This window comes from Corylus avellana, chromosome 6, assembly GCF_965113065.1.
Source record: "Corylus avellana chromosome 6, dhCorAvel1.hap1.2, whole genome shotgun sequence".
Classification (NCBI taxonomy): Eukaryota; Viridiplantae; Streptophyta; class Magnoliopsida; order Fagales; family Betulaceae; genus Corylus; species Corylus avellana.
Window position 1 is genome coordinate 15,215,510 of NC_142495.1, and position 25,812 is coordinate 15,241,321.

At 36.3% G+C, this 25,812-nt stretch overlaps 2 protein-coding genes across 2 annotated transcripts; both read right to left on the bottom strand.

Annotated features, from left to right (window-relative positions):
• Positions 1-691: 691 nt before the first annotated feature.
• On the bottom strand, positions 692-8,000 carry HCF173 (high chlorophyll fluorescence phenotype 173). The gene is made up of 13 exons (XM_059600006.2): positions 7,341-8,000; positions 6,824-7,036; positions 6,310-6,514; positions 6,081-6,156; positions 5,815-5,950; positions 5,576-5,680; positions 3,379-3,459; positions 2,466-2,555; positions 2,290-2,355; positions 1,585-1,641; positions 1,293-1,370; positions 1,173-1,220; positions 692-1,078 (listed from the first exon to the last, which is right to left on the bottom strand). Exons 1-13 carry the CDS (start codon positions 7,890-7,892, stop codon positions 1,007-1,009), a joined length of 1,779 nt encoding a protein of 592 aa, XP_059455989.2. The 5' UTR covers positions 7,893-8,000; the 3' UTR covers positions 692-1,006.
• An 882-nt stretch (positions 8,001-8,882) lies between these two features.
• LOC132186082 (histone acetyltransferase HAC1) lies at positions 8,883-23,117 on the bottom strand. The gene is made up of 17 exons (XM_059599873.2): positions 22,823-23,117; positions 22,312-22,575; positions 21,579-21,699; positions 21,045-21,351; positions 20,460-20,963; positions 18,503-20,343; positions 14,817-15,113; positions 14,456-14,734; positions 13,633-13,761; positions 13,345-13,545; positions 13,091-13,233; positions 12,666-12,978; positions 12,276-12,415; positions 10,860-10,938; positions 10,384-10,776; positions 9,770-9,987; positions 8,883-9,676 (listed from the first exon to the last, which is right to left on the bottom strand). Exons 2-17 carry the CDS (start codon positions 22,503-22,505, stop codon positions 9,562-9,564), a joined length of 5,274 nt encoding a protein of 1,757 aa, XP_059455856.2. The 5' UTR covers positions 22,506-22,575; positions 22,823-23,117; the 3' UTR covers positions 8,883-9,561.
• Positions 23,118-25,812: the final 2,695 nt, after the last annotated feature.

Genomic DNA, 25,812 nt, shown 5'->3' on the forward strand with positions numbered 1-25,812 from the left:
TTTTTTTTCCTCAGCAATAGAAGGCAAAGCTGGAAAATGTTATACTTATTTTATAAATTCTACCTTGTTTGTAATAGACAGATTACTAATTATAAATCAATGAAGTTTCAAAACTGAGCCCCAATCATTTGGGATTTAGATTCAGCCCCATTGCAACTCATGTGAGAGCTTACATGCTCCGGCACAAACTCACATGAGGCAGTCCATTGTAAGAGGACAGTCTTATTACATGGCATCGTACTACACATGCCTCTTTAGGGTTTCAAAAGTGACAAAAACTCTATGAGGTATGTTTGTGTAACAAATAATTCTCCGTACAAATTCTAGCTTTTTTATTCAGACTGTCATTATGAAAGCACAAAATCACCCTTAAAAAAATTGGGTTGTCGCTATTTGGCCGACCAACCTCATGACTATATGGGTGGTTTGGTCACCCTAGGCTGGCCAAAGAGAGTGGCTAAACCACCCCCAAATTCGACCACTTTGGTGATTTTCCTAATAATTCAATACGATAGTTATAGATCTATGAGCTTTTAACTCGGTGCAAAAAGATTTTGGCCTTGAAGGTATGGGGCAAGTTGAGGCTTCCAAAGTAAGTAGTTCTCAAGGGAAAGCTTGATAGTAATGGGATGATTAGGCTATATATGGAGGGAAATGGTGGTAACAGAAGTAGAAGTAGGAGACGTATGAGTGGAGGAGGTAGACATTAGTCTACAAAATCTCTGATACCATATAATCAAACACTATTTGGATGTGATTCTGCCTACCGAATACATAGTGCAGTATTTGTATTAATAATTGTATTAAGCTTATCACATTTACAAGATAGATACAAGTAATTCAAAATACAAATGACTTCAACATCAGACATCCTCTGCTGTACACTTATCCTTGAGTAGTTTGTTGAAAGTTGTTGCTGTTATCATCATCTAATCCAATAGTTAGAAAAATATAAAGAGATATTTAAGAACCAAATTAATATCAAACAAAGGGACCAAAAGGATGATCAAGTGTTCTTCTCCAACGCTGATAGTGCTGGTGTCAAATAATTATTGGCTTTATCAGGCAAATGAGCTACCTGCACGCATGATAGAAATTGCAGTTTTTGTTTTAAGCAACTAAATGAAATTATTTAAATCCTTTTTTCAACACACGTTTTGATTTTCACTCACCAGCTCATAGAGCTCCCTCCCTTGCTCAGCAACATATTCATAACATACCTGCATATATGAAAATGTCACCTAAGATTTATCCAACTTAAAATATACTCAAAACCAAACAGTGATACCCACATCAAAGCTCTTGTTTCTTGCGGTTGAATCATGTAGTGCCTTCACACAAATATCAGCCACGTCAGCACAGCTGATGCCCTAAATATTGAGAGAGCCATAAAAAAAAAAAAAAAAAAAAAGGAAGTAGTTTCAGTTATGTGCTATTTATGACTTAAGAGGGCAAATCATTCCCGCTAGATGAAAAGGATTCATTTCATGTTCCTTTCCCCAAAAAGAAAGTGAAGAAAGGAAAAGAAAAGGGTTGCCAATAGTCGAGATTCAGGAATTGTTAGTAAGAATAAGTCACTTTCACCTGAGAAATTCTGTTTCCTTGATCAAATATGAGCGCACGCTGACCACCAGGTTCCTCCTGCAAGAACCAAATACTAATAATGTTTATAGGTTCCTATTGAAACCAACAAGCAATTCACAATAAAACTAGACAGAATTATCAGAGTCTCAACATTATATAACTTGAGTAAAATTCACAAATGAGTATCACAAAAAAGAAAAGCACAAATATATTGACTAGTTTGCCATATATACTTTTAAATACTTCTCACACAACCTTCATGGTGTATGCAGATGCATCATCCACAACAATTTATTGACTTCTACAGAAGCAACTGGAACTATTTCAAAAGTTCTACATGTTCCATGCTATACGAAGCAGCGCCACTAGATCATATATTTTAGCATTACCATACTAAAAGTACTCATCACTGTAGCTATTTGTAAGTATCCAAATCCCAATACATTGCGACTTTGCCAAAGCTTAACAGTGTCAATGGTCTAGGATTAAAAATTCTGAGGAAGTCAATGTTCCATTGCACCTGTATAAATTTTGTAAAGATGCAATATATAACCACATTTCTCAACATAAAAATAAAATAATAATAATAAGAAAAATAAAATAAAAAAGAAAGTAGAGATAAACGAAGCTTATATCTGTTAAATGGCTTCTAAACAATAGTTGACAAACCCACCAAAGTTTTGGGTAAGAAATCTACAGCTTTACCTTTAGTGGACCAGGACGAATGATTGTGTACCCAAGGCCTGATCTTCTCAATGAATCTTCCCCAGCCTGGAGAATGAGAAGATTTTATGATATAACACTTTAATCATGTGAGAAAAGGTAAAAATGAGAAGAATCCTTTAAGACAGCTGAAAGACAAATGAAAAGAAAGGACTAACCCTCTTAGCTTTAAGAACCTGCTCCCTTCTGGTAGGTTCTATTCCTAATCCTGTACATGAAACTAAGATAAAGTCTGTTTCTTGCCCAGTCTGCAATACATCAATTATGATATTCAATAAGCTGATTGAAAATATACATACATCCTAGTCTCCATATGAAGCCAACACTAGAAAGTTCTGTAGAATATTCATTGTCCAGTTAGCGACACCTCTTTTACACTGTTCCTTCTGTCTCATTGACATTCACTTTCCATTTTTATGCAAACATAATTTAAATACAGTACAGCATTCAAAACAAAGAAACGGGATTTTAGTAGTGATTTCATCATTGACGTATGTGGTAATACACTTTTGCATTACTGGACAATTAATCAGAATAACAATCATGATACTGTTTCCTCTGTAGTTAAATTAAAGAGTTCTCATTTCATGATAACATGAGGTTACTTATTAAAAAAATGATATTTCTTGACCTAGACTACTAGAAAATAGCTTAATCCACATAAAAGCCATCAAATCAGTTGATAAATTCACAAGAAGATTGCTCAAATCAAGGAAGATATGGACTTGTATAAACCAAGAACAAAAGTTATTTGAAATGTCATGCCATGGATTTCCAACAGCAACTAGACTTCACCACTTCTAGTAATTGTTAGTGGTGAAGGGGTTTGATAGCAATTTATTCAGCAGTAAAAGAATGTTTATGTGACATGCTAAATTCTCAAGGAAAAAGAAGAATATTCTTTATAAACCCTTAAAGGGGGAGGCTATGTTCGCTAGAAATGGTGAAAAATGCAACACATGATTTGCATTGATATCAATGACGGCATACAATGTTTATCACAAGTATAGTCAGAAGACTAAATGTTGCATTATGAAAGAAACTAATATCAAAACACATAAAAGCACCTACAGGCGTGGCTTTTATATATTCAAATATAAGCTTAAAGCTTCTCGGGTCTTGCTTCATTCCCGTAGGTCCTTCAATGGGTCTCTGCAACAAGAATAATAAACTGAATCAGTTGTGTGAACAAAAAGTACAAGTTCATGAAGTACTAGACCATACCTGATTGATTCAAGCTACACCAGAAGAGGGAAAAAGGTAAAAAAAAAAAAAAAAAAAGACTTGGACAGCTTAAGTTTTGGTTCCTCTCGCTCTCGATTGGATAAATATTGTGACTGCAGTGTATGAATGGTTCAATTAAGGGGTATTTAGGATGACATAAACGGAAGAATCAATGAATTGCTTCTGTGACTATCAACAGAGAATAGAAAGCATCACTAAAACAAAATACAAAAATATATGGTGATGCCTGGAAAACAAAGTACACATCAAGAAGATATCAAAAACTCTTAAGGCATTATTTCTAGAGCACCTATATTGGATCCTGGTGGCATTATGACTGATACTTTGGTCAAAAAGAAAATAGTTTCAAGAAGATTGATGCCAAGGATTGTGTGGATTTGAATTGTAGGTGTTGCAGGGTTATGTACATCAGGCATATATTAGGCCAATCTAATCTGTATAACTAGGTAAGGAGAGCTCTAATTATGACTTGCTCTTTTAGAGTATCACATAGATATAGTTAATGCATTCTCAGTTCGTGATCAATGGTATTATAGACAACTTAGCAATTTTTCTCTATTTGCCCTCGGAGGAGTATTTGGAAAGTTAAGGCTCCACCGAGAGTGGTTTTCTTTGTGTGGATGCGCGGCTCTAGGGAAAATATTAACATTAGATAATTTACGTAAGAGGAATATTATGGTGATTAAGTGGTGTTGTATGTGTAAGCATTGTGGAGAGTCAATCAACCATTTATTCCTGCATTGTGCGGTTGCATCACATACGGAGTGCACTTCTTCAGCTTTTTGGTGTCGATTGGGCTATGCCTTGTAGGGTGAGCGAGTATTTGGAAAGTTGGAGGGGACCGCTGGGCAAATGTCTTACATTGCACATATGGTGGATGGTTCCATTGTGATGTGGTGTATTTGGTGAGAGCGGAATGCTTGAAGTTTTGATGACCGTGAGAATGGCTTGCTCGATTTGAAGAAGTTGGTGTTACAAACATTGTATTCATGGAGAGTAGCATGGCATACTTCGAATGTTTCTACTCTGAATTTCTAGACTTCTGTTCTTCTTTCTCTATGGATTAAGAGTTCTCTTATATACTTTATGTGTACATGGGTTGCGCCCTTATGCACGTTGTTTGAATATACATTATTTATTAAAAAAAAAAAAAAAAAAAAAAACAGTTTTGCAGGGTGAATGTTAAGATTAAGCGATGTGTAATAGCAGTTCTGGATTTGATGGCAATGCCAATGTTCATTCAATTCAATCTAAAGGAGGAAAGAAAAAAAAGCATGATGCTGCTGCATTTTGAAGTGGTTTACATTGATCCTGCGAAAGAGAATACCTTTTAATATCACTTACATTCTGGTCAAGGATTAGGTCTGCAAAATTATTGAATGTTTTGGGCCATTTACAATTCTTGGTTTTCCCATAATATTAATAGTTAGTAATCTTACCATGTCTCAGTGAATGTTAGTACAAGTTGGCTTTATGATTGTTCAGAAAATATGACAAGGTAGATAAATGTAAAAAACTAGACGATTGAGAAAAAAATACATGTATGCATGAGTTGAAAGATAAGAAGAAGCAACTTCCTTCCTATGTAATGAAAATAAATGTTTTTAAGAAGGAATGACCTAGTTCAAGTTGAAAATGATAAAAGGACTCGAGGCCAAAATGACTTGGAACCTCACCATGAAAAAGAGACTATCCTATTATTTTAAAGAAAGCGAACCTCTAGATTTACATGGCATAGAGAATACAAATTGCCATTCCTGATGATTATTTGTCAAGTTCTTGTTCCACCAACCTTTCTCTTTATATGCTAATAAACCTATTCTGCACTATTCTAAGTTGAATCAACCAAAGATCACGTAAAGGTAGTAAAATATGACATAGAAAAGCATGCAAAATTTATTTTCTCACAACTATGTCAATAGTGAAAGTAGAAATCCCATGCTAATGAAAAAGGCTATAAACAGAAGGCAAACACATAAGCCAAATTTTCATGCCCATGAGATCAGTCAAGGAATCAACAAACCTGTCTTCTGGGCTCAAATCGTATGGTCAATGTATGTACAAGGAATGGGTCTAATGGTGGATCATCTGGCTTCACTGGGCGGAACGATGAAAATGGTACTCTCACCTGCCAATTACACATAGGGAAAGATATGGAAACTATGTCCTGATCCTAAATGCTAATAAAAGAAAAAATTGGAAGACAGCTTGGTGACACAAAAAGAAACAAAGTTTAGTGAGTAAAACAAAAGAGATCCTTACCCTACAAAATCCTGCTTTCGTACTAAATCTTGCAAAATACAATTTGCTTTGAGTTGTGTCTGCTGAAGGACCAGCTTCAAGAATTAAAATATAAGATCTTCCATTTCCACCGACAGAGAGAACAAGGCCCTCATACCTAAACATGAAAATAGTGATTGTGGGAGCATGAAAAGCCTTTACAGTTGAGGTATCGATTAGTCAATAATTAATCTATAAATAGCCACCGGTCGGAGCAAGCTTCGATTGATATTGAGAGTATCACAAACCTGTCAAGAGTGCGGCCCAAAGGAAGTGCAAGCTTTTTTGACAGTTCAACATAACCTCCTCTGGTGAAAACATATCCTACAGAAGTAAACAACATTAAAGACCACCATACCCTTTGTAGCACTTGCAGATCTGGTAGAAATTTGAGAAGAGCAACCAAGAGCCTTTCTCAGCTCTAATTGCCCCAAACTGAACATATGTCATGGTTCACCTAACATCCACAATTTTTACCTGAGAAGACAGCCTCTCCAGTCTCAGTATACTCAAATTTAGCATCCATTCCTCCATCATACTTAGCAGCAACTACATCCTGGAAGTACGTTCCCTGACGAACTTCCCACCCACTCAATGCATCTGCAGATTTAAACTTTGCAAGCAGAAGCTTGCTTTTGCTGCTTTTTCCTGCTCGCAGTTGTGCGAGTTGATTGTTGTAGTCCTGTAATTTGTATTAGACATCAAGTTTTCCAAAGCAATTTCAATATTGGGAGTTTAAGCACAGTGTTAACTTCAAAAGGGTGGTATCGTAACATGAAGATATCACCATAGTAAACATAAAATTCCATGCTTTAATTTTATACAAGTCAGGAAAAACAGGTAGGCTACTTTCATGCTGTAAGGAATCATGATGAATAGTTGGAGAAAACCCCTAAAAAAGTCAACTACGGAAGAACTACCCTCATCTTTGCCACACACATACAGAATTTCCAGAGACAGATGGTAAAGATGTTTCAGGATGGAGTCAGACCTGAAATGCTTTGGTGAGGTTGTAAACCCCTCGGTGATCAACTCTGAAGAGATCCCCAGTGATGGTAGAACGAGCAGTAGCACAATAGATTATTTTGTTACAACCTTCCACAGCAGCCTTGACTGTCAAAGGATCACCCACATCCCCAGTCACAACCTCTACTGACCTTGGAAGCATGTTCACCACTTCCTCATCCGCCTTCCTCACTAGAGCCTGATGATCATGAATAACAATCAATGCCTTGATATCCTTTTCATGAAAATTTAGATATCCCGGGAAGAAAAATTCCAAATTTTCCATAAGATTATTTTCTGTATATGTTGAGCGCATATGAAGAAAATCAGAGTTGGAGGCGTCTGGCATTAGACATCATCAAGGCTTCCTTTCTCTAAATGAATAAATTAGTAAAGGGAAATTATCAAAGCCTTTCCTGTATGAATCTTATTGGAATGCAATTTATTTATCCAATTCAACTAGAAATGAAAGAAAAGAATGTGACAAGGCAAATAAGGAAAACCTTGACAGTGTAACCCCTGAGCATGAGCTTGCGGACAACAATACGACCGATCCGGCTAGTTGCTCCGACGACGAGCACGGTGGTATTCTGAGCCCCAGGAACGGCAAACTCGCACATGGGACCTTCCCTGATGAGGAGGGCGTCGAGGGCGTCCCTGTCATCAGCTCGAGTAGTCCTGGAAATCTGCCCCAACCCTGAGAACTTCCTCCACACCTCATCAAACAGCTGCCTCGACCTCCGCCCAAGTCCCACCGGGTTCACATCATCCAAGCTCAGCGAAACCGGCGGCTGCTGTTGTACTTGCACTGTTTCAGCTTCGTTATCGCCGCCGCTATTGTCATCCTCTGCAGAAGCCCTGGGGAGCAAGAACTGATGGCCATGGCGGCTCTTTTGGGCGGCGGTGAATCCGGTGGTGTAGCCGTAGAAAGTGGACTTGGGGTGGGAGACGGTTCCGAGAAAAGTGGACGGAATTCTCGGGTGTTTACTACCATGGTGATGGTAATGACACGTGTTGCTGAAAATGGCACGTGTTGCCGCTGCAGTTGCAGCCATGGTGTTGCTGCTGACGAATTCTCAACCGAGAAGTGAGACTTGTTTTAAATAAATATAGAATATATAAACCAAAACAATTTACAAGGCAAGTGGATAATTCAATTCAGGATGACGAACATTTTCTTTTTTTTCTTTTTTTTTTTTTTGTTTTGAGTAAAAAAGAAAAATGCAAGTGTAGAGACTAGAGAGGGAGAAGGAATGTCGACCACAGAAGGAGATTTGTGGTTTCAAACACAGGGAAAAGAGTGAAGAGAAAGAGAAAAAGAGATTGCGCGTGCGCCACGTAGAGTGTCCAATTTCCACTCGTTCACTTTCATAAAAATATTCATGTTTTTTTGAGTGGATTAAAATATGCCACTAAAGACGAGATTAATTAATTCTTTCGTTTTGACCTATCATTTTTTATTATTATTATTTTGAGTATTTGCGCTTATAAATAATTGTCTAGGCAAACAATAAATAGCTTTTTTTTTTTTTTTTTTTTCTAATAAAAAGAGGGAAAGGGTACAAAGGAGAATCTTTCCCATTCTTAATCTGATGGAAGATAGAATGGGGGATAATAGCATTTGTGACAATGAAAGAGTATATGAAAGAGTAATGCTCAAAGAGAAAATTCATATTTCTATTCTATTATACAATGCTAATGTGACAATAGCTATGATCTTTTTTTTTTTTTCTTTTTTATAGTTATTTTATATTAATATTTATGTTGTAAATAAAATTAAGATTTATAAGTTAATAAAATATGATTGAATGAAAATGTAAGAAATGTTTGTTGATTTTTCGGAAGCACCAAACACCCAAAAAATGATTTTTCGGAATCATTTTCCAGCTCAAAACATTTTCTACAAAAAAAAAAAAAAAAGAAGTCCGCTGCTTTTAGCACAACGAAAAATACAATGAATTTTCTCTCTGCAGCAGCCTATATATAAAAGTACAAATGAAAAAGGAAAAAATAAAACAGCAAAAAAAAAAATGAGAGTATCAATCAAAATGAATTGCTATTTGCTGCAGTGTTGGATATGCTCTACTTATTTTTTTCCATCTTTAAATAACACATTCTACAAAAACGGCCAATATAATAACGAAAGATTAATAAAAAAAAAAGAAAAAGAAAAAAAGAAAAAAGAGGGCTTTGAAACTAAACTCCCTCTTACATTCCTTTGTAAGAAAATATTCTTTCTAGAAAGATTAGAACAATTATACTACAGCTTGCCACCCAAAGGAAAAGGATGGCATTCTTACAGAATACAAGCGGATTGTAAAATCAAAGAATCACCAAATTGAGGCGCATCCCGAGGAGGAGGAGCAGCAGCAGCACCGTTAGCGGTCGTTGTTGAAGAGGAGGAGGAGGAAGAAGAGGGCAGCAGCTCCCATGAATAAACACTTTCACTTGCTCCGGGAGAATTTGAGAGGCCGTGGATCATCATCATCACCATATCTAAATGAAACCAAAGAAAAAAGAAAGAATATTTTTTTCCCTAAACAAGTGAATTATCAACCAATCTGCTGTGTTTTGTTCAACCACTTTCGCCCATCACTGCCTTTAAGTTTCTTCCCAGCAATGAATGTCTTAAGTGGAGGCACAAAACTATGGTCTACTACCTCCCCTATCTCTCAAGGGCTTTTCTTCAAAACTCCATTATCACCCACTATATACACAAATTGGTCACCCAGCATTGCTGGCAACCTCTGCAGCTCTCTGTCTCATCATCTCCATCACGGCAGCTCTTCGCCGTGAATCAGACTGCTGCTGTAGCCTCCTTAAGTGTTCTTTTAGATCTCTGAACAAATTAAAATAATATATTTATATATTATAACCTCAAACATAAAGGAGAAAAAAGAAACAAACTTCGACAACTAGTTTATCAATAAACCTGCAACGTGGTACGTGGCATTCAGATTCTTTGCAAGCTCGAGCATGAAGTTGAAGAAGATACCACATTTTCTTACAGAGAACACAACCACCAGATGCACGCATTTTGCATTGTATTCCATGGCGAAAAAGCCCCTTCACCTTGCGACAATTAGGGTACTGGCAAAGTGCAGAACGACATTGTGATGCATGCACCAGAAGATCAAGCATCTTCCTAAGCTGCAATGTGAAATAAGCAACCACATCAGACCCAGTCTACAAAAGATGCAAGCATCTGCAAAACCTAGATAGTTATGAATGTCTTTCCTCAATATATGCACTGGGTGAGAAATTTTTAGAAATACAACTTCTTGCAAAGTCATTTAAAAAGAAACACAAAAACTTACGATAATTAGACCCAAACACTCATGATAATTCTAACCACAGACGGAAGCAACGGGGTTTGGGGCTTTTTCAGGCAAAAGAAACAAAGATAAATTTTATCTGATAGAGCTACTAGGATTAATGTGATGCAGAAGAGAACCGCAATGATGCATGACAGGTTGCAATATTTACCAAAGGAGGTTATAAAACAGACAATCTTTAATTACAAGCAAGATAAATGATATGCAGCACCTGTACAACTCTTATTTGCCTTGCTTCTTTATTCTGAGCATCACGATCAGCCATGGATGGATGGTTTGTCAAATTATGAGGATGATCAATACCCCCATCCTTTTGATAACAAGCATTGCATACATCATAATCAGGGCAGATTTCACATCGCCAACCCTGACCAGTTTCAATGTCAAGATGACATATATTGCATGTTGTCACAAACGCAGGAGCAGTTGGATTATGAAGATGGTAAAGGACCATCATCGAGGAATGTTTAGCCCGGCGTAAGGTGTCATACTGATAATGATTTCCTTGACAAAGACTCAGAAATGCCTGTCTGGTATCAAAGAATTCACTCTCAAGAATCTCATCTTTATCCTTCGTATCAGCAGGTACATCAGTAGTTTCAACCTGCAGGATTGAAAAATGCAACACATTTCTCAGTTACAAATTTGCTAAAATCTCACTTTCAAAAATATGGTCAAAGAACTTACTGGATAGAGGGCATGTTTTTCCCGCTGATTCCTGGGATGTCTATCTCTTTCTTCACGTTTCTGTTCAATCTCATAACACCTGAGGATATATGCAAACAGAACTCATATGACGTCAATATAAAAAACCATATCAGGAACCACCATAATACATTAGATAACTTAACCAAGCTGGAATGCATACACACACCAAAAAAACAGTGAGAAAAGAATAGAAGCATAGATACGAATTAAAAACAAAAGTCCCAACCATAAACTTGCAGGTTCAAAAGAATCAGAGGAAACTGCGGATTCAAATCAAGGAGCCAACAATGATTAAAAAAATTTGTGTAAATCCTAGTCACAAAAAAAAAAAAAAAGAAGTGTGATCAGCTTTCTCATTACTTATCCAAAAAAGAAAAAAGTTAATTAATCAGCTAAAAATAAACCAAGACATTGAATTACTATCTTCTGCAAACAAAGTTATGAGCACCATATGGTCTAATTTCAAAACGACATTAGAAATGTGGAACATGAGTTTAGAAGTTTGAGCAAGATGACATTGAGAAAACCCAAAAAGAGAAAGGAAAATACTCTTTTCACGTTCGAATTCATGCAAGAAACATCAGCTCACTTCCTAAAAGCCTCCAACGAAACAAAAATTATTCAAAAAGAGAGGAAGAACAAAAAAAAAAAAAAAAAAAAAAAAAAAAAAACTCAATAATACTAACAAAAACCAGCCTAATAAAATCCATAATTCAAAATTATGGACATGTGATGAAGAAACCTGTGAGAAAAGAACAAGTACTCCCAAGATTTGCTAGTTAGGCCAGAAAGTCCAGCTACAGGTTTTAGGGATGCACGAGACTTAGCACAAGTAAAACCTATTTGGAATTGTGTCAAGGGTCTTAAAAAGTGCTTTTAGTACATAAAAAACTGTGCCAAGTAAAAATAGGTTTGTTTGGTGAAAAAAACTTAAAAAGCACTTTTTTTTACTTTTCTACTCTAAAAAAGCCCAAAACTGCGTTTTGGAGAGAGCTCGAAAATGAGGCATTTTCTAAACAAGCTCCTTCAGATTTTTTCTATAAACAAAAGTTCTATTTCCCAATGGAATTCCAAACAGGCTTATACTCACTTAGCATTTTTATTGAAATAACTTTGATGCCTACAATCAAATCTCTGTGCACTGGCACAAAAGTTTAGGATAATGAGAAAGTTTGTACCAAAAAAATTATTGCAAATTTAAGTAGCCTGTGATAGTAGTATTATCAATATCTTGGAATCCGAACGCAACTGTAAATTTATTACAAACTTTCTCCTTGACAAAATCATAGCTTTACATGTGAGAGAACACTTATGAATATACTTGCATATATCACGGCACATTAAACTAACAACCATCTACAACAAAACTACAGGTAAAGATTGCAGAATTCTTACCTATCACAAAGCTGAAAATTTTTGCACTGGTTGCAAACCCAACGGTTTCCAGATACCATTAGGATACAACAGTGTGTGCAAGCATGCTGTAAATGAACCATGATAAAATCTTCCTTCATTGGGGAAATGGTTTCTCCGAGCTGGGGAGGGAGGAAAAAGCCTCATAAGAACAAATAATATCATCTCAAAGCAAACAAGAATCACTTAAAAATCCAGGAGATTATATCAGCTCAACAAGTACTTTTTTCTTTTTTTCTTTTTGCAGAAGAATCACTTAAAAAATTGTGGATTTTATATAACTAAACTACAAGATTCTAATAGCAAGAATAGAGAGAGTAAAAAAAAAAAAAAAAAAAAAAAAAGCTGAAAGATATGGAATAGAAAAATTACTTTGTGCATGAGTAGCAGATCCTTTGATGCATTAGCAGAAAGATCAGACTGGCCAGATGCTTTTAGCGCCCTCTTCGTTATGGTCTTCTTAGTTGTTCCTTTTTTATTCTGTTTTTTGCCATCCTCTTCTTGACGCATCTGATAAATCAGATCCTCTGCAGCACCAGGCCAGTAGTCACCATCAAAATATGGCAACCTAGCTGCAGTTATCTTAGCCTTACTTTCACCATTAGTTACAAAGAAATGGTCGTATAAATTAGTAAGATCAACCACAATATTTTCCTTGGAAGCTTTTCTTAACATGGCTAGATACCTGAAATAGAAAGCATTCCAAACAAAAGTTAAACAAGAACAAAAATGATTTTAGGATACTTTGCTACTGAAAATGATTGACAAAGCTCTTTTCTAGAAGTTACAAAGCTTACCATTCCCGAAGCTTATCAGATTTAGGCGTTTTTTGAATTTCGGGGTGACAATATAAAATGTAATCTTCACCCTTTAATGGAGGGCAAGCCCATATATAGCAGCTCGTAAAACCTCGTTTCTTGCAATACTCAAGGTATCCAATCTGAAAAGAGAATCAGATGTCAAGGCCAAAAGCTCCAAAAATTCCAACCCAACAGAACCACAAATAAGTGAATTCAAGATATGTGCAATCAATTGAGAGTCTGGAACCTACCAGAATTTCATGGTAAACAAATGTACGAAGTGCCTCTCCAGTAACTGCTTTAATCTCCGGCCTGAAATACTTCACAGAGTCCAGGTACGAGAGATAAACACGACGCTGGTTTGGAAATAGACATTCAGATCCAAACTCCTGAACATACATGCCGAATAGGCAAACTTCTACACCCTCAATCTTCTGAAACAACAAAACTACCTGAAACAAAAAAGACAGCGCATAATTACTAGTAATGCAAGCCTCTGTCAACTAGAATATATTGAACTCATTGAATATTCTTCATACCTTGGATTTATATGGAAATTCTGTCGGATAATTCTCTTCTTGAAAAATTTCAAGAAACCGCTGCTTCACTTCCAACTTTTTGTCAACAGATGACACAACTCTAATTACAAGTGATTCTGCTCCAGGAACCTAGCAATATCAATTTTTGGAGATTAGCTACTAACACATGATATTTTAACAGCCAGTGTTTGCACTCTATTTTTAGATTTCCCTTTTTATAAGGCATGATAGATGTCGCCTCTTGGGGAGTAAATACATAATACCTCATGACTTACAATTCCACCAAAATGGCTGACCAAGCCACGTGATATGTAGCATTTAGCGACAGAAAATATGTACAAATAAACTGGCTACCAAAAAAAGAACATCTGTAAATATCTGGAAAGAAGATTCCAAGTAAGCACCAAGAGCTCAAGTCAATGGACATTTGGCAAGTAATCAAGCATTAGATTAACTCCCATAAAAGATTCTAATGATGTTTGCATTGTAACTAAATCGCCTGCACTTACCTCCCACATGCTTCAGCTATATCAGAACTTTATTAATTTCTGAATCAAATCCATTCATTCTCTCAAGATAATAAAACAAAAGGTAACAACTAACAAGTTCCTCACTTCAGAACCTCAAGTCATAATTAATGGTATAAATAAAAGATTAACAGTTTTCACTTATTCTTCATCAACAGAACTCCTACTCCTATTGGGATGAACTGCACATATTGCAACTTAACCATATTTACCAGAGAAGATTTAACTGAAAAAGGCATTCTCTCATTTCAAAAAAAAAAAAAAGATTTAAACGAGAACATGTTATATGCAATCACCTCATCATAACTTTTCCCTTGAAGCCTTGCCCTCTCTTGCCTTTCTTGCTTCAGCCTCCTAAATAACCGCTGCTCTATGTGGTCACTAAGAATTGTTCTTGGCAGATCTTTAGCCCCAAGAACAGCACTCTGTGGTAAGGGCTTACGCTCTCCTCTTTCAACCTCTTGTATATAGCAATTTGGGCAAGTGTATTCAGCTTGTCCACCGTCATTTCTTCGACCATTAAATAAAGCACAAATTTGATGTTGCCAAGCTTCACACTTATCACATTGCACCCACTGCAAATGATCTTGAAGGTTTAATACAAAAGAACAGTTGGCGATAAAATGACGAAAACAAATTGAAAGGAAGAAAACATACCCATTCTTCAGTCTCTTCATCATTTTTTTTCTTCTCTAGCCTTGCCTTAAGAATGGCAGTACCATCAACAACTATGGTATCTCCACGAGCCTCATTATAGCAAGGAATGCAGAAAAAATGCCGATTCTCACCTGCACCCATGGTATAATACATTGCATTTCGCTTGATGCGAGCACCACATGGACTGCAATATATAGGTGGCGGTTCAAAAGTGAGCTTCTCAACTGCACACAGTTGACAAGAGTTCTCACTCATTGCATGCTCCATTGCTTGATTCTTTTCTGCCTTTGCTTTACTCTGAAAATAGGAAAGAAGTGAATTATCATCTAACATCTAGTTGAAAGGGGGGGAGAGAGAGGAGTCCAACAACAAAAGACCCATAGAAATAGTATTCCTAGACGACGTCTTTCTATGATGAGTACATCAATCTTATTAAAAAGACCAGAAAGGCCCATTTCAAATACACAGAGATTACATATGAGAGGCATCCAACTAGGGAAAATCAACAAGGACTTGAAAGACCAATTCATAATACTTTTGTACGACAGTTCACTTTTTTTTTTTATAAGTAAAGATATATAGATTAGAGCCAGAGGAGCGTAACCCTAGTACACCGGGAGTATACAAGAGAGCGACTAAGAGGAATTAGCTTTAAATTTTCGTACGACAGTTCACTTTAACTTGAAGATTTACACAACTAACTTTAAATTAGCTTGTCTAGGAATTAAAATGCACTTTGATCACATTAAGAAGTACCAAGACATCATACCTAAATGATTGCACCATATCTTCATATTAGACTATTAAATCAACAGTCATCCAAAAAACTTAAACTTATAGAAAATAATGAATTTAATCATTTAATTACTATTTTCACATTCCATCTCACATGTGAGCTCAAGCTCTTTTACAAGTGAGGCTTAACATGTAAAATATTTAACTAAAATGGGGGATAAATTATAGAATCAAGGCTTGAACTCAGGACCTCGACTCCAACACCATTTTTTTAAAGAATAAAATTTATCAATAGAAAAAGCAAGGCCCTCGTAAACAAAAAGTACACAAGAGATACAACCACATTAAAAGCGTCTAATATCCATATAGTTAATAAGATCTAAAAGATTCAAAGAGGTGTAATTAGAAAATTAGAAACATAGATTTTATGATATCTCAATTATTTATTAAAAAAAAATAGAAACATAGATTACAACCAATCCAAGAGAGATCTCATAAAAGATGATTTTAAATAGAGCACTTTGGACTCGCAATCCTCAAAGAGACACAAATTCTTCTCTCCAAATTCTCATAGTAAGAATGCAAGAATAACTATCCAGATAATCTCTTTGGGATGTCCCCGCCCTCGAGTCTTCCAACAATGAAGCAAAAGTCCTTAACACAAATCTTGAGTCTTCAGTTTATCCTGATTTTCCAATTAAAATATTCCAAGTCGTCTGGTTTCAAACGTGAGGAGAGTGTTAAAGTATTAATTAAATCATTAAATTCATCATTTTCTATCAACTTAAGCTTTTTACGCTTGACTTTTTCAAATAAATTGTGACTTAACAGTCTTAAAGTTGAGGTCCTGAGTTCAATCCTATTAAGTATATTTATATTTGATAAGTAATTGACTTGTATCATTAGAAGATTAAGTATATATTTAATTATTACTATCATTATTTCCTATTAGCTTTACCTCTTAGGCAAAGTGGTGATTTAACCTGGTCTCAAAGTCGAAGTCCTAAGTTCGAGCACAGGCTTTACAGTTTATCTCTCATTTTAATAAATATTTCGTTTGTCTCACTTATTAAAGAGTTTAAACACACACGTAAAGAGGAGATTTAGATTATTAAATTGAATAACTAAATTCATCATTTTCTATAAGCTTAAACTTTTAGGATAACTGGTAATTTAACATACACATAATATTTAGCATATCTTCATGTTAGACTCAACATTTCCAAGTAGTTTATGACAAATTGATATTTTCATGCCTTGCTTTGTAAATTATCAAGTTAACTTCGTCAATATTAGGTAGTGGAGAAAAAAGCAAATGAATTGCGGGGAGATCACAATGATAATGGGAACCAAACATCATATTTAGGGTGGTTGTTCAAATTTCTAATTATTTTAGAAAACAAAATTGGTCGAGTCTCACTTGAACTTCTCCTTTTTTAAGAATGCCAGTAACATGACTCTCCTCTCTCCTAAGCTCATCACAAATATTTCAATGAGACCAAGTCCTATCTCTCAAATTTAATATCGTATAGTTCAGCTGAGAAACAGGTGGAGTTCCACCTTTTTTTCTTTTTTTTGGAGGAATTGGAAAAAGGATGGAGGGGGGTAGGAGGATTTGGAAGAAGGTGAAACCGAGAGGGAGAGGTGGGAGGAGGGGGAGGCAAAACCCCTCCAGCCACCAAACTCAAAAGCATCAAAAGTTGGAAATAGGAGTGAGAACTGATACCTCTAAAGGACATTGTGTGAAATGTCAGTGTTGCCCTCACTTTAAACCATTTAAATCAGTGTATAATAGTAAAATCATATATTCATCATCATTCCTCCTTTTTTTATTCCCTTCTACCAAACAACATGAGGGGAGTTTGACTCATTCCCCCTTCTCCCCTCCCCTCTGCACCCCTCCTACTTCCATCTATCCTACCAAACTAGTGTTAGGAGATGGCTTTAAAGACCAACAGATTGGACTTTAAATTTGCATCATAAAACATATTAAGATTTTAAAAAGGGTGAACATGGGTATTCTCCTCCTAACTTCTTGTACAGTGATTTTCAAAAAAAAAAAAACAAAAAGGTCAACAGATAATAGAAGATGGAGATAATGCTTTGTGTGCTAAGATGATCAATTATACTCAAAGCATAGCAAAAGAGGTTCTTGGAGACATTTTGAATAAAAGTAAACAGTAAGGATGATCTTGTCAGGGAAGCCAAAAAGGACTAGGAAAGGGGAAACATTTAAAAAATGTAAATGTATATGCAAAATTGTCAAGATAAAGGGGAAAGAAGAACAAGATTGCATTACATCTCAAATGCATCAATATCTAAAATCAGGAATCCAACAAAATAAACAAGGCTGTAGGACAAGATGGCGTACCAAGGGGTGGACATACAGGACACGTATCCCAATTATATATAAATTACAAGCATAAAAAAGAGTGATAATACATTTTCTTATCTATTGGCGCTGTCAACAGGTCAGGGTTTAGCGGTTTTGCAAGATACAAGTTTATGTCGATTCACAAATACCAATATTGATTCTGTTCCAAAAATTCCTATGTAAATGATGGCAACACCACCCTTCTCTACCAAAAATAGGGAATGATGGAAATTCATGATATAAAACAAAAAAGGATGAATTTGTAAGCAAAACCAAGGAATGATAATTCCTGCTGGTCACTAGAACAATTTCTAGTTGCGAAATATGGAAAAATATCCTCTGTAATCCTAAAGCAAAGTTGAAGCAAGAAAATAACAAATGTAATTTCTTATGATCTGAAAGGGAAAAAAGTCTCACAACCTAAAAGATGGAATCCATATTTCTCTTTAAATCAGGAGATGCTCTAGCAAATCTCAGGGTAAAAAAATGTTCCAAATATTTAAGTGTGCTGTATATTAACTACCTTTCAGTAATTTACCTACAATTAAAGAACTGCAAAGCAAATCCATAGGCGTACCTGGCCAACCCACTGCCTGAGACCTGTGATATGCTCCCTAACCTGCTCTGGAGTGAAAAGTTCAGTCAATGATACACCCTTTATTTTTGGCTTCCCAGACTTGGTACCCGCCACAGGTTCGGCAGGCTGTGTCACATTTTCTTGCTTAGCTGGATCAATCTCTTTCTCAAGTTTAATATTTTCTTGCTTAGACAAACCAGAAGGCTCATCAGATGCAATAGGTTGACCAGCAGGCCTTTGGTTGCAGTTATCATTCACATCATCATTCTTCCTCTCAGCAAGACTTTCTTGTCCAGACTTTTCAGCAACTTCCATCTTCACTTCTGGAAACTCGGACTTAATAGGCATACAAATCTCACTATGTTGGTTACCTTGGAGATGAGCGTCCTTCCCCCCTTGGGATTCACTAAACACAGAAACCGAAACTGCAGGACTTTCACTCAAAGGAATAAGAGATTGGGAGGAATGCTCTATCTTCATGCGTTTTAGAGAAGGTTGTAGATCTTCCGAAGTTTCAACTGAGGGAGTCGAGATCAATCTAGCTGAAGTGTCTCCGGTATGATAGGATTTACTGGATGCACTAACTGAACTAGGCAAACAAGAACCAGAATCTGTCGGAGAACGCACCTTCGACAATCTTGCACGTAGTTTAATGTTTCTTACGGGAACACAAACAGGGCAACTTGGGTTCCGGCATTTCTTATAATGTTCAAGCAAGTCCTTGGTTTGACGGCAAGTATGACTTGGGCACGGAGCCAGATTGCATTTACTGATGTGCAACAACAATTCTTGAGCTTTTGTGCAGTGAATTGTACGACATTTCCCTTTGGGATAATCACATACACGAGCATGTTGCAAGAACAAAAGCCACCTTTGTTGATTTATATACGCCCGTTCAGCATTTGCATTAGCAGATCTATTGGTAGCACGACTTGGATTAGGGGGCTCAGCAGTGCTTCTACAAACAGCAGTTTGACCAATAATACCTTCTGATGACAAATTATTACACTGAGCTTCATCTTGCCTCGATATTCTCTGACGGAAATCCTCTTGGACATGGTGTTCAAGTGACATGCTCCTTGGTATGTGATTCCTTTCTTGAGATTGAGCATTCCATTGACCCTGCAGGGCTGATTCTGATTGTGCTCCAACAGGAAGGGGGTTATTATCACTTTGAGAATCCGTAATGAGTTGGTTTGGATGCAGCAATTGTTGCATTTGTTGAGAATTTTGAGACCGTGGTGAGCAGATATCATGCTGGGCAGATGGAAGAGTGAGATGGGAAGCACCCCTGGATCGGTCTCCAGCAGAAATCTGCTGGAATTGGTTCTGCATGTCGGTCAATTGGAAGTGTTCAGAAAGTTGCGAAGGCATAACTTCATTGTGGTTCTCTGCTCCAGGCTCACGCTTCACTTGGCTACCTAGATCAGGGGAAATCTGAGGCTGACCAAAAGACTCATTATTCAACATATGCTGGTGCTGCTGACTGTGTTGTTTCTGTTGGCGTTGCTGTTGGACAAATTGATGCCTTTGTTGAAACTGATGTGACTGTTGCTGAAATTGCTGCGGTTGATGAGAATGTAGTAAATTATCTCTCGAAGTCATTGGAGCTTGGAAATTTATCTTTTCCGATTGATCAACTGATTGAGGCTTTATATAGACGGCCTGTTGCGTTGCTTGCAAATTCGACTGATTTATCAAAGGAGGGTTAGATTTGGATATAGACGGCAAGCTAACTGAACCCAAGTTCTGAGTGTTCATCATTGATCCAACAGATGTTGCAGCATTATAGAAGTTTCCAGACCCAAAAGAATCAGAATTACTCATTCCATATCCATCACCTGTTATTAGTTTGTTTGTGTGAGAATGCTGAGTTGTGCAAAAATGAATACATGTACATCTTCACACATAATGTAATACGCCTATAGAAGAAGCCAGAGAGAAAGAGAGAGATTACCCTGCATTAATGGCCGCTGATGCTGATCGATATGCTGCTGTAAAGGTTTGGGTGAATTAGCATAAGGAGCGCCAGTAAGAAACCCCTCAGAGGTGCCAGATTCATTCACAAGTTGTAAATTATTCCCAAACCCTAAACCACCATTTAAAGCCCCATTTGGAAACCCATAAGCTTTCTGCTGCAACCCAGACCTAATTCCCCCACTGCCCATTTGACTACCAAGGTTGTGCAATATACGGCTATTTTGACCACCAAGATGCTGCTTTTGTTGCGGTGGTTGTGACACCACCGTTGACTCAACAGTGGAAAACCCACCACCATTATTGGCAGATTCCAAGTTCATGTAAGACTGATTGTTATTGTTATTATTGTTACTATTACTATTAAATCCAGGAGTAGGAATCATTTGGCTTGTAATTGTTTGAGCACCCATTGATGACATGTTTCCACCAGAACTGAGGGAAAAATTTGCAGGAGACTGTTGATATCCATTAGACAAAGGACCTGCAAAAGTACAGATTGTGATACTGTTGCAAAGAAGCAAAGTGAATAGCATTAGTATATGAACCATAGGACTTCACATACCATCAGATCTATTAAATGAACCACCATGTATGCCACCAGCACTAGATGGCAATAGGCTGCCAGTGTTGATCGATGTAGGTGCTATGCCATTAGGTCCACCAGCAGAAATCATCGAAGTATCTACAGAAGATGCAACAAGCATGGTTGAATTCCCACCGTGTGACATACCAGGTGTTGGTATCATTGTACCAATAGGAGAGGAAGAATTAACAAGCTGCGGATATTGTTGGCTCTGACTATTCAATGGCGAGCGTCTAATCAAATTATGCAAGCGGCTCTCTAGAGTGTCAAGGTTCAAGTAATCCTCCTATGACAGGATTTACAAACATTAGACGAGGGGAATAATACATTGGCACATAAGACGTAAAAACTAATAATTCAAGAAGGCAAACGATTATCAGTCAGCACAAAATAAGTATTACAAAAAAAAAAAAAAAAAAACTAGAGAAAGGTTTTGTGTTTTTAGCATGACTTTGAGAAACGGTGAAGACAACCAATTGCTTAAATACAGGTAAGGACAAAAAACTAAAATACCTTTGTAAGAGCAGCTCTTAATAAACCCTCCTCCAAACGTTTCACAATATCCCTAAACTTCTTTCTCTCGTGTTCATTAAGTGGTGGCTGCTGCCTCTGCCGCTGCCATAAGATAGCATAGCTGGAAAAAAGAATATCACATATTTATCTCGGCATTCAGTAAACAACAATTATACACATCCCAAAAGTAACAAACGACTATATTACATGCATAAATGTCATGTTAGATAATAGCAATAATACTATCTCAATAATGGTCCAATGGCTGTCCCCAGCATTTGCAGACAATCAAGCCCCCTCCCTCGCCTCCCCCCCCCCCCCCCCCCCCCCCAAAAAAAAAAAAGAAAAAAGAAAAAAGAAAAGGCTTACCTTTCTACCAGAGAAAAACAAAAAAAAACAAAACAAGAGTAATAATTAACTGCAGAGTATTGAGTATAACAATGGTGACTGCATAGATAAGGCGACTGTCCGCTCTAAAGGCTATTAAATCACAAACTGAGACAACTGTATTACCATTATCCATGCATTCAACCATACAGAAACAGAACATATAGGGCACAGACAACATTCAAAACACAAAGCATACCATGTGAGATAGATCAAAATCACTACCTACGCGAAAACCAAGCGAGGAATGTTATACGCGTAGTAACAAATATTTTTGCATGTGAATTTGATTGGGATACTAGTTTAAATTATAAAGAGTCAAAATAACAGTAGACTCTAGTCTCACATCTTGTCTTGCATATGGGTGCGTGCTCTATCCATATCCGCCTGCGCGGTGAACATGCGGGGGCCACCACCAGCACCAGTGGCCAGAGTATGCATTTGCTGAGCGAGCGTGCTCCCGTTCTGCTGGGGCTGCGGGAGCCCAGCCTGGTTGGGCACCTGGCCCGCCCCCGCCGACATATGCGCCTGCACATTCATCTCCCAACAACCAAGCACTGCATTACTCGCTCAAGTCCTCGCCTTTCCACCTGCTACTCATTCCTCCACGCTGACCAACAAACAAGAATCGCAATTCCAAAAGATCAGTTACCTCGAGATAGCAAGAATTGAGTGGAAATTAACGACTTGGATGCGAATTGTAATTCTAAGCGTTGTTGGGGGGCAATTAGGTAATTGAGAAAATACCAAAATTGGTTTAATTTTTCGTAATTTTAGTGAATAAACCCTAAGTGAGGATATGGAATCGAATCGATTCGAATCCAATCGGTGAGCAGAGGAGAAACCCTAGAACGAACCTGTGGGGAGAAGAGGCAGCGATCGCGGGAGAGAAATCGGTCGGCAAGTTCCGGAGCTTGAAGGGCGACGATCGGCGATTGTGGTCCGATGAGATTGAAGGAGAAGGGAATTGAACGAAGTCTGCGACAAAGAGAGAGAGAGAGGGGGAGCGCACGTGCGGTGAATTCGACACGGGCGAAGGGTTGTGCGAAGAAGAAAGAAGAAGATGAAGAAGAAGGAAGCACGAGCACGAAAGGGGGTGGAATCGAAGGGAACTAAAAGTCAGTGAGAGAGAGAGAGAGCGAGAGAGGGACCTGAATTATTATTTCGTCTGGGGTAATTGGGGGTTTCAATTTGGGAATTAATTTTTTTTTTTCTTTTCTTTTCTTTTTCTCATAAAGCACAAATACAATAAAAAAAAATTGTATATATATATATGTTTTCGAATTTACGATTTTACCCATGGAGTGAGGCACAAATCTACCCTTGTCCAGTCATAGATTTATCCTCTAATGTTTTTTTTTTTTTTTTTTTTTTTTTTTTGTTTCAGCGTTTAGTTTGAGTAAAAATTCCAACAGACACAAAGCAAGACATAAGGAATAGCATTTGATAGGCACGCCCATGTCCAACTTCTAAGTTGGGTTGGGCCTCAAAGTTTAAGGCTTTCCAGCCTACAATCAACCAAACCTATAGACTAATTATGCCCTATTTAAAGCACTCCTAGCTTACTAAAATTATTTATTTTTTTTTGATTATTTTGGAGAGACAATTTAATAAAAGTAGCTTAAATTTTCACTTTTCAAACTCATCGTTTTGATTTTTAATCAAAATAAAATGGTGAGTGAATAGTACTTATTATTTTTAGTGAACAGCCTCACCAAAGATTGTGAGTATTGTTCATTCATCTACTGATTAAACAAATAATTTATCGCTACCTTTTTGCTTTTCGTTTCTCTCTCCTTTTTTTTTTGTTTTCTTTTTATTTTCCTTTTCTCTGCATGCCTCTCTCCCTTCTCTTTTTCTTTTCTCTCACCCATTCAGCATTTAGTGCCATTTCACCCCCCACAAACCCACTTCTCACGTCAATATAATAGGATAAAAATGTGGTATATAACTTTCTCTTGTATCTACACTAAAAAAAAAAAAAAAAAAAAAAAAGAAAGAAAAAAAAAATATCAACATGAAAGAAAGAAAACATTCTTAATAAATAAAAATCACTTACTACTAGAATTTGGAATCATTTCAATCCTTACCATCTCTAAAACATATTGAAAGCATAAGATTAGATGCCTTATTAGTTATTGGTATATATTTGACTATGTAGGCATGTACTTGTGTTTAGTCAATGTGTTGAAATCTGTCAAATAAATTGTATTATTTATCAAAAAGTAATGATAGCTTTCAAACTACTTTTCTTTTTTTCTTTTTGGATTGAGCTTCCAAACTACTTGAGCATTCTTCAATTGGCTCAGCCTCCTCATGGCTAAATTAAAGCTCACCTATGTTTATTTTGAATAGTTAGAATTTAATTCAACTCATCCTATTTTGGATAGTTATAAAGCAAGTATAACACTTGTGGATTGCTTGTCAACTATAGTTTCATAAGCCCATAAAAAAAAAAAAAAAATTATTCATTTTGGAGTCACCCTATTTTCCTAAGATAGCACCAAACCATGGAAAGAGTTAACTCTCTCCCTTAACCAATACAAACCTCATGGAGAAACCAACTTTTTTAGCTATACTAGCCCAAAAAAAAAAAAAAAAAAAAAAAAAATCCTAGCCAAATGTGTAATTGCAAGTTAGTTCTTTAAAAGCATCTTCACCAATACTAAAATAATTAGTGAAAAAGTGTAAATTTTTATTTTATTTACTACCTTTTCTATACACATTCCAACAAACTCTCTATTGTACCATTTATTTTATTTAAATATTATTTTTCAAAGTTTTCTATATATGATTTTAGTTCTTTTTCCTTTTATCTTTTTCTTTCTCTTCTCCTTATTTTTTCTTTCTTCTTCTTCTTCTTCTCCTCGCCCATGTTTCTTTTTTTCCTGAAATTTTCCTCCTCTCAAACTTACTCCCGCTCAGCCCATTTCTCTCTCTAAACCCATTTTCACTTAAGAAGTTTTTGATAAAATTGAAATTTTAATAAATGGAAGATCGGAAGCAACAAATTGAAGTCATAGTTCCTTATATAAAATTGTTTACTCAAAAGATATACTAATATAAAAAATACAAATTATTTCAGGCACAAATCAAAATAAAAGCCATTGCTTCACAATATTACAATCAGATGGGTTTATTTTGTCTATGCACAATATATATATATATATATATATATATATATATATATATATATTCGGTTTCTACAATAATATAAAAATATATTATGAATAATGTTAAAAATTCCATTTTTATTTAACCACTATTATAATATACTAACGTGGCAGTGTTAATTTACTTTTGAATCAAACATTATTTAAAAAAAAAAAAAAAAAAATTCAAAGATGAATTGGCACCGCCACGTCAATTGGGATAGTAGTGGATAAAGTTGTGCTTTACTCATATATTATATTATATGGTAAGTAGTAACCCTTTTTTTTAGATTTAGATAATATGATCTATAAGTTGGTTATTATTATGTATAGGATTTGCATGTGTAAATTTGATAACTACAACTTTTTTTTAGGGGGGGTAAACTAGAGTAATTTTAGAAGTCACTCTTGTGTCTCTCAAACAATGATGTGGCTCTTAAAATCACCATTTGATCAAAATCTAATAATAATCAATCACAAGCCCAATAGCGATTTAAGAGCCACATCATTCTTTGAGAGATGCAAGAGTAACACAAGTGGGTAGGGGTGTCAATGCGGATAGTTTTCTATTGATAAGCGCTAAAATATTCATATTTTCAGCCATTATCTTACATGTTTTAATCCTTTGGTTTTGGTTAATTAAGCAATTTTACTTTCTTTTTTTTTTTTGTGTTTTTGATGTTTTTACAGGCTTT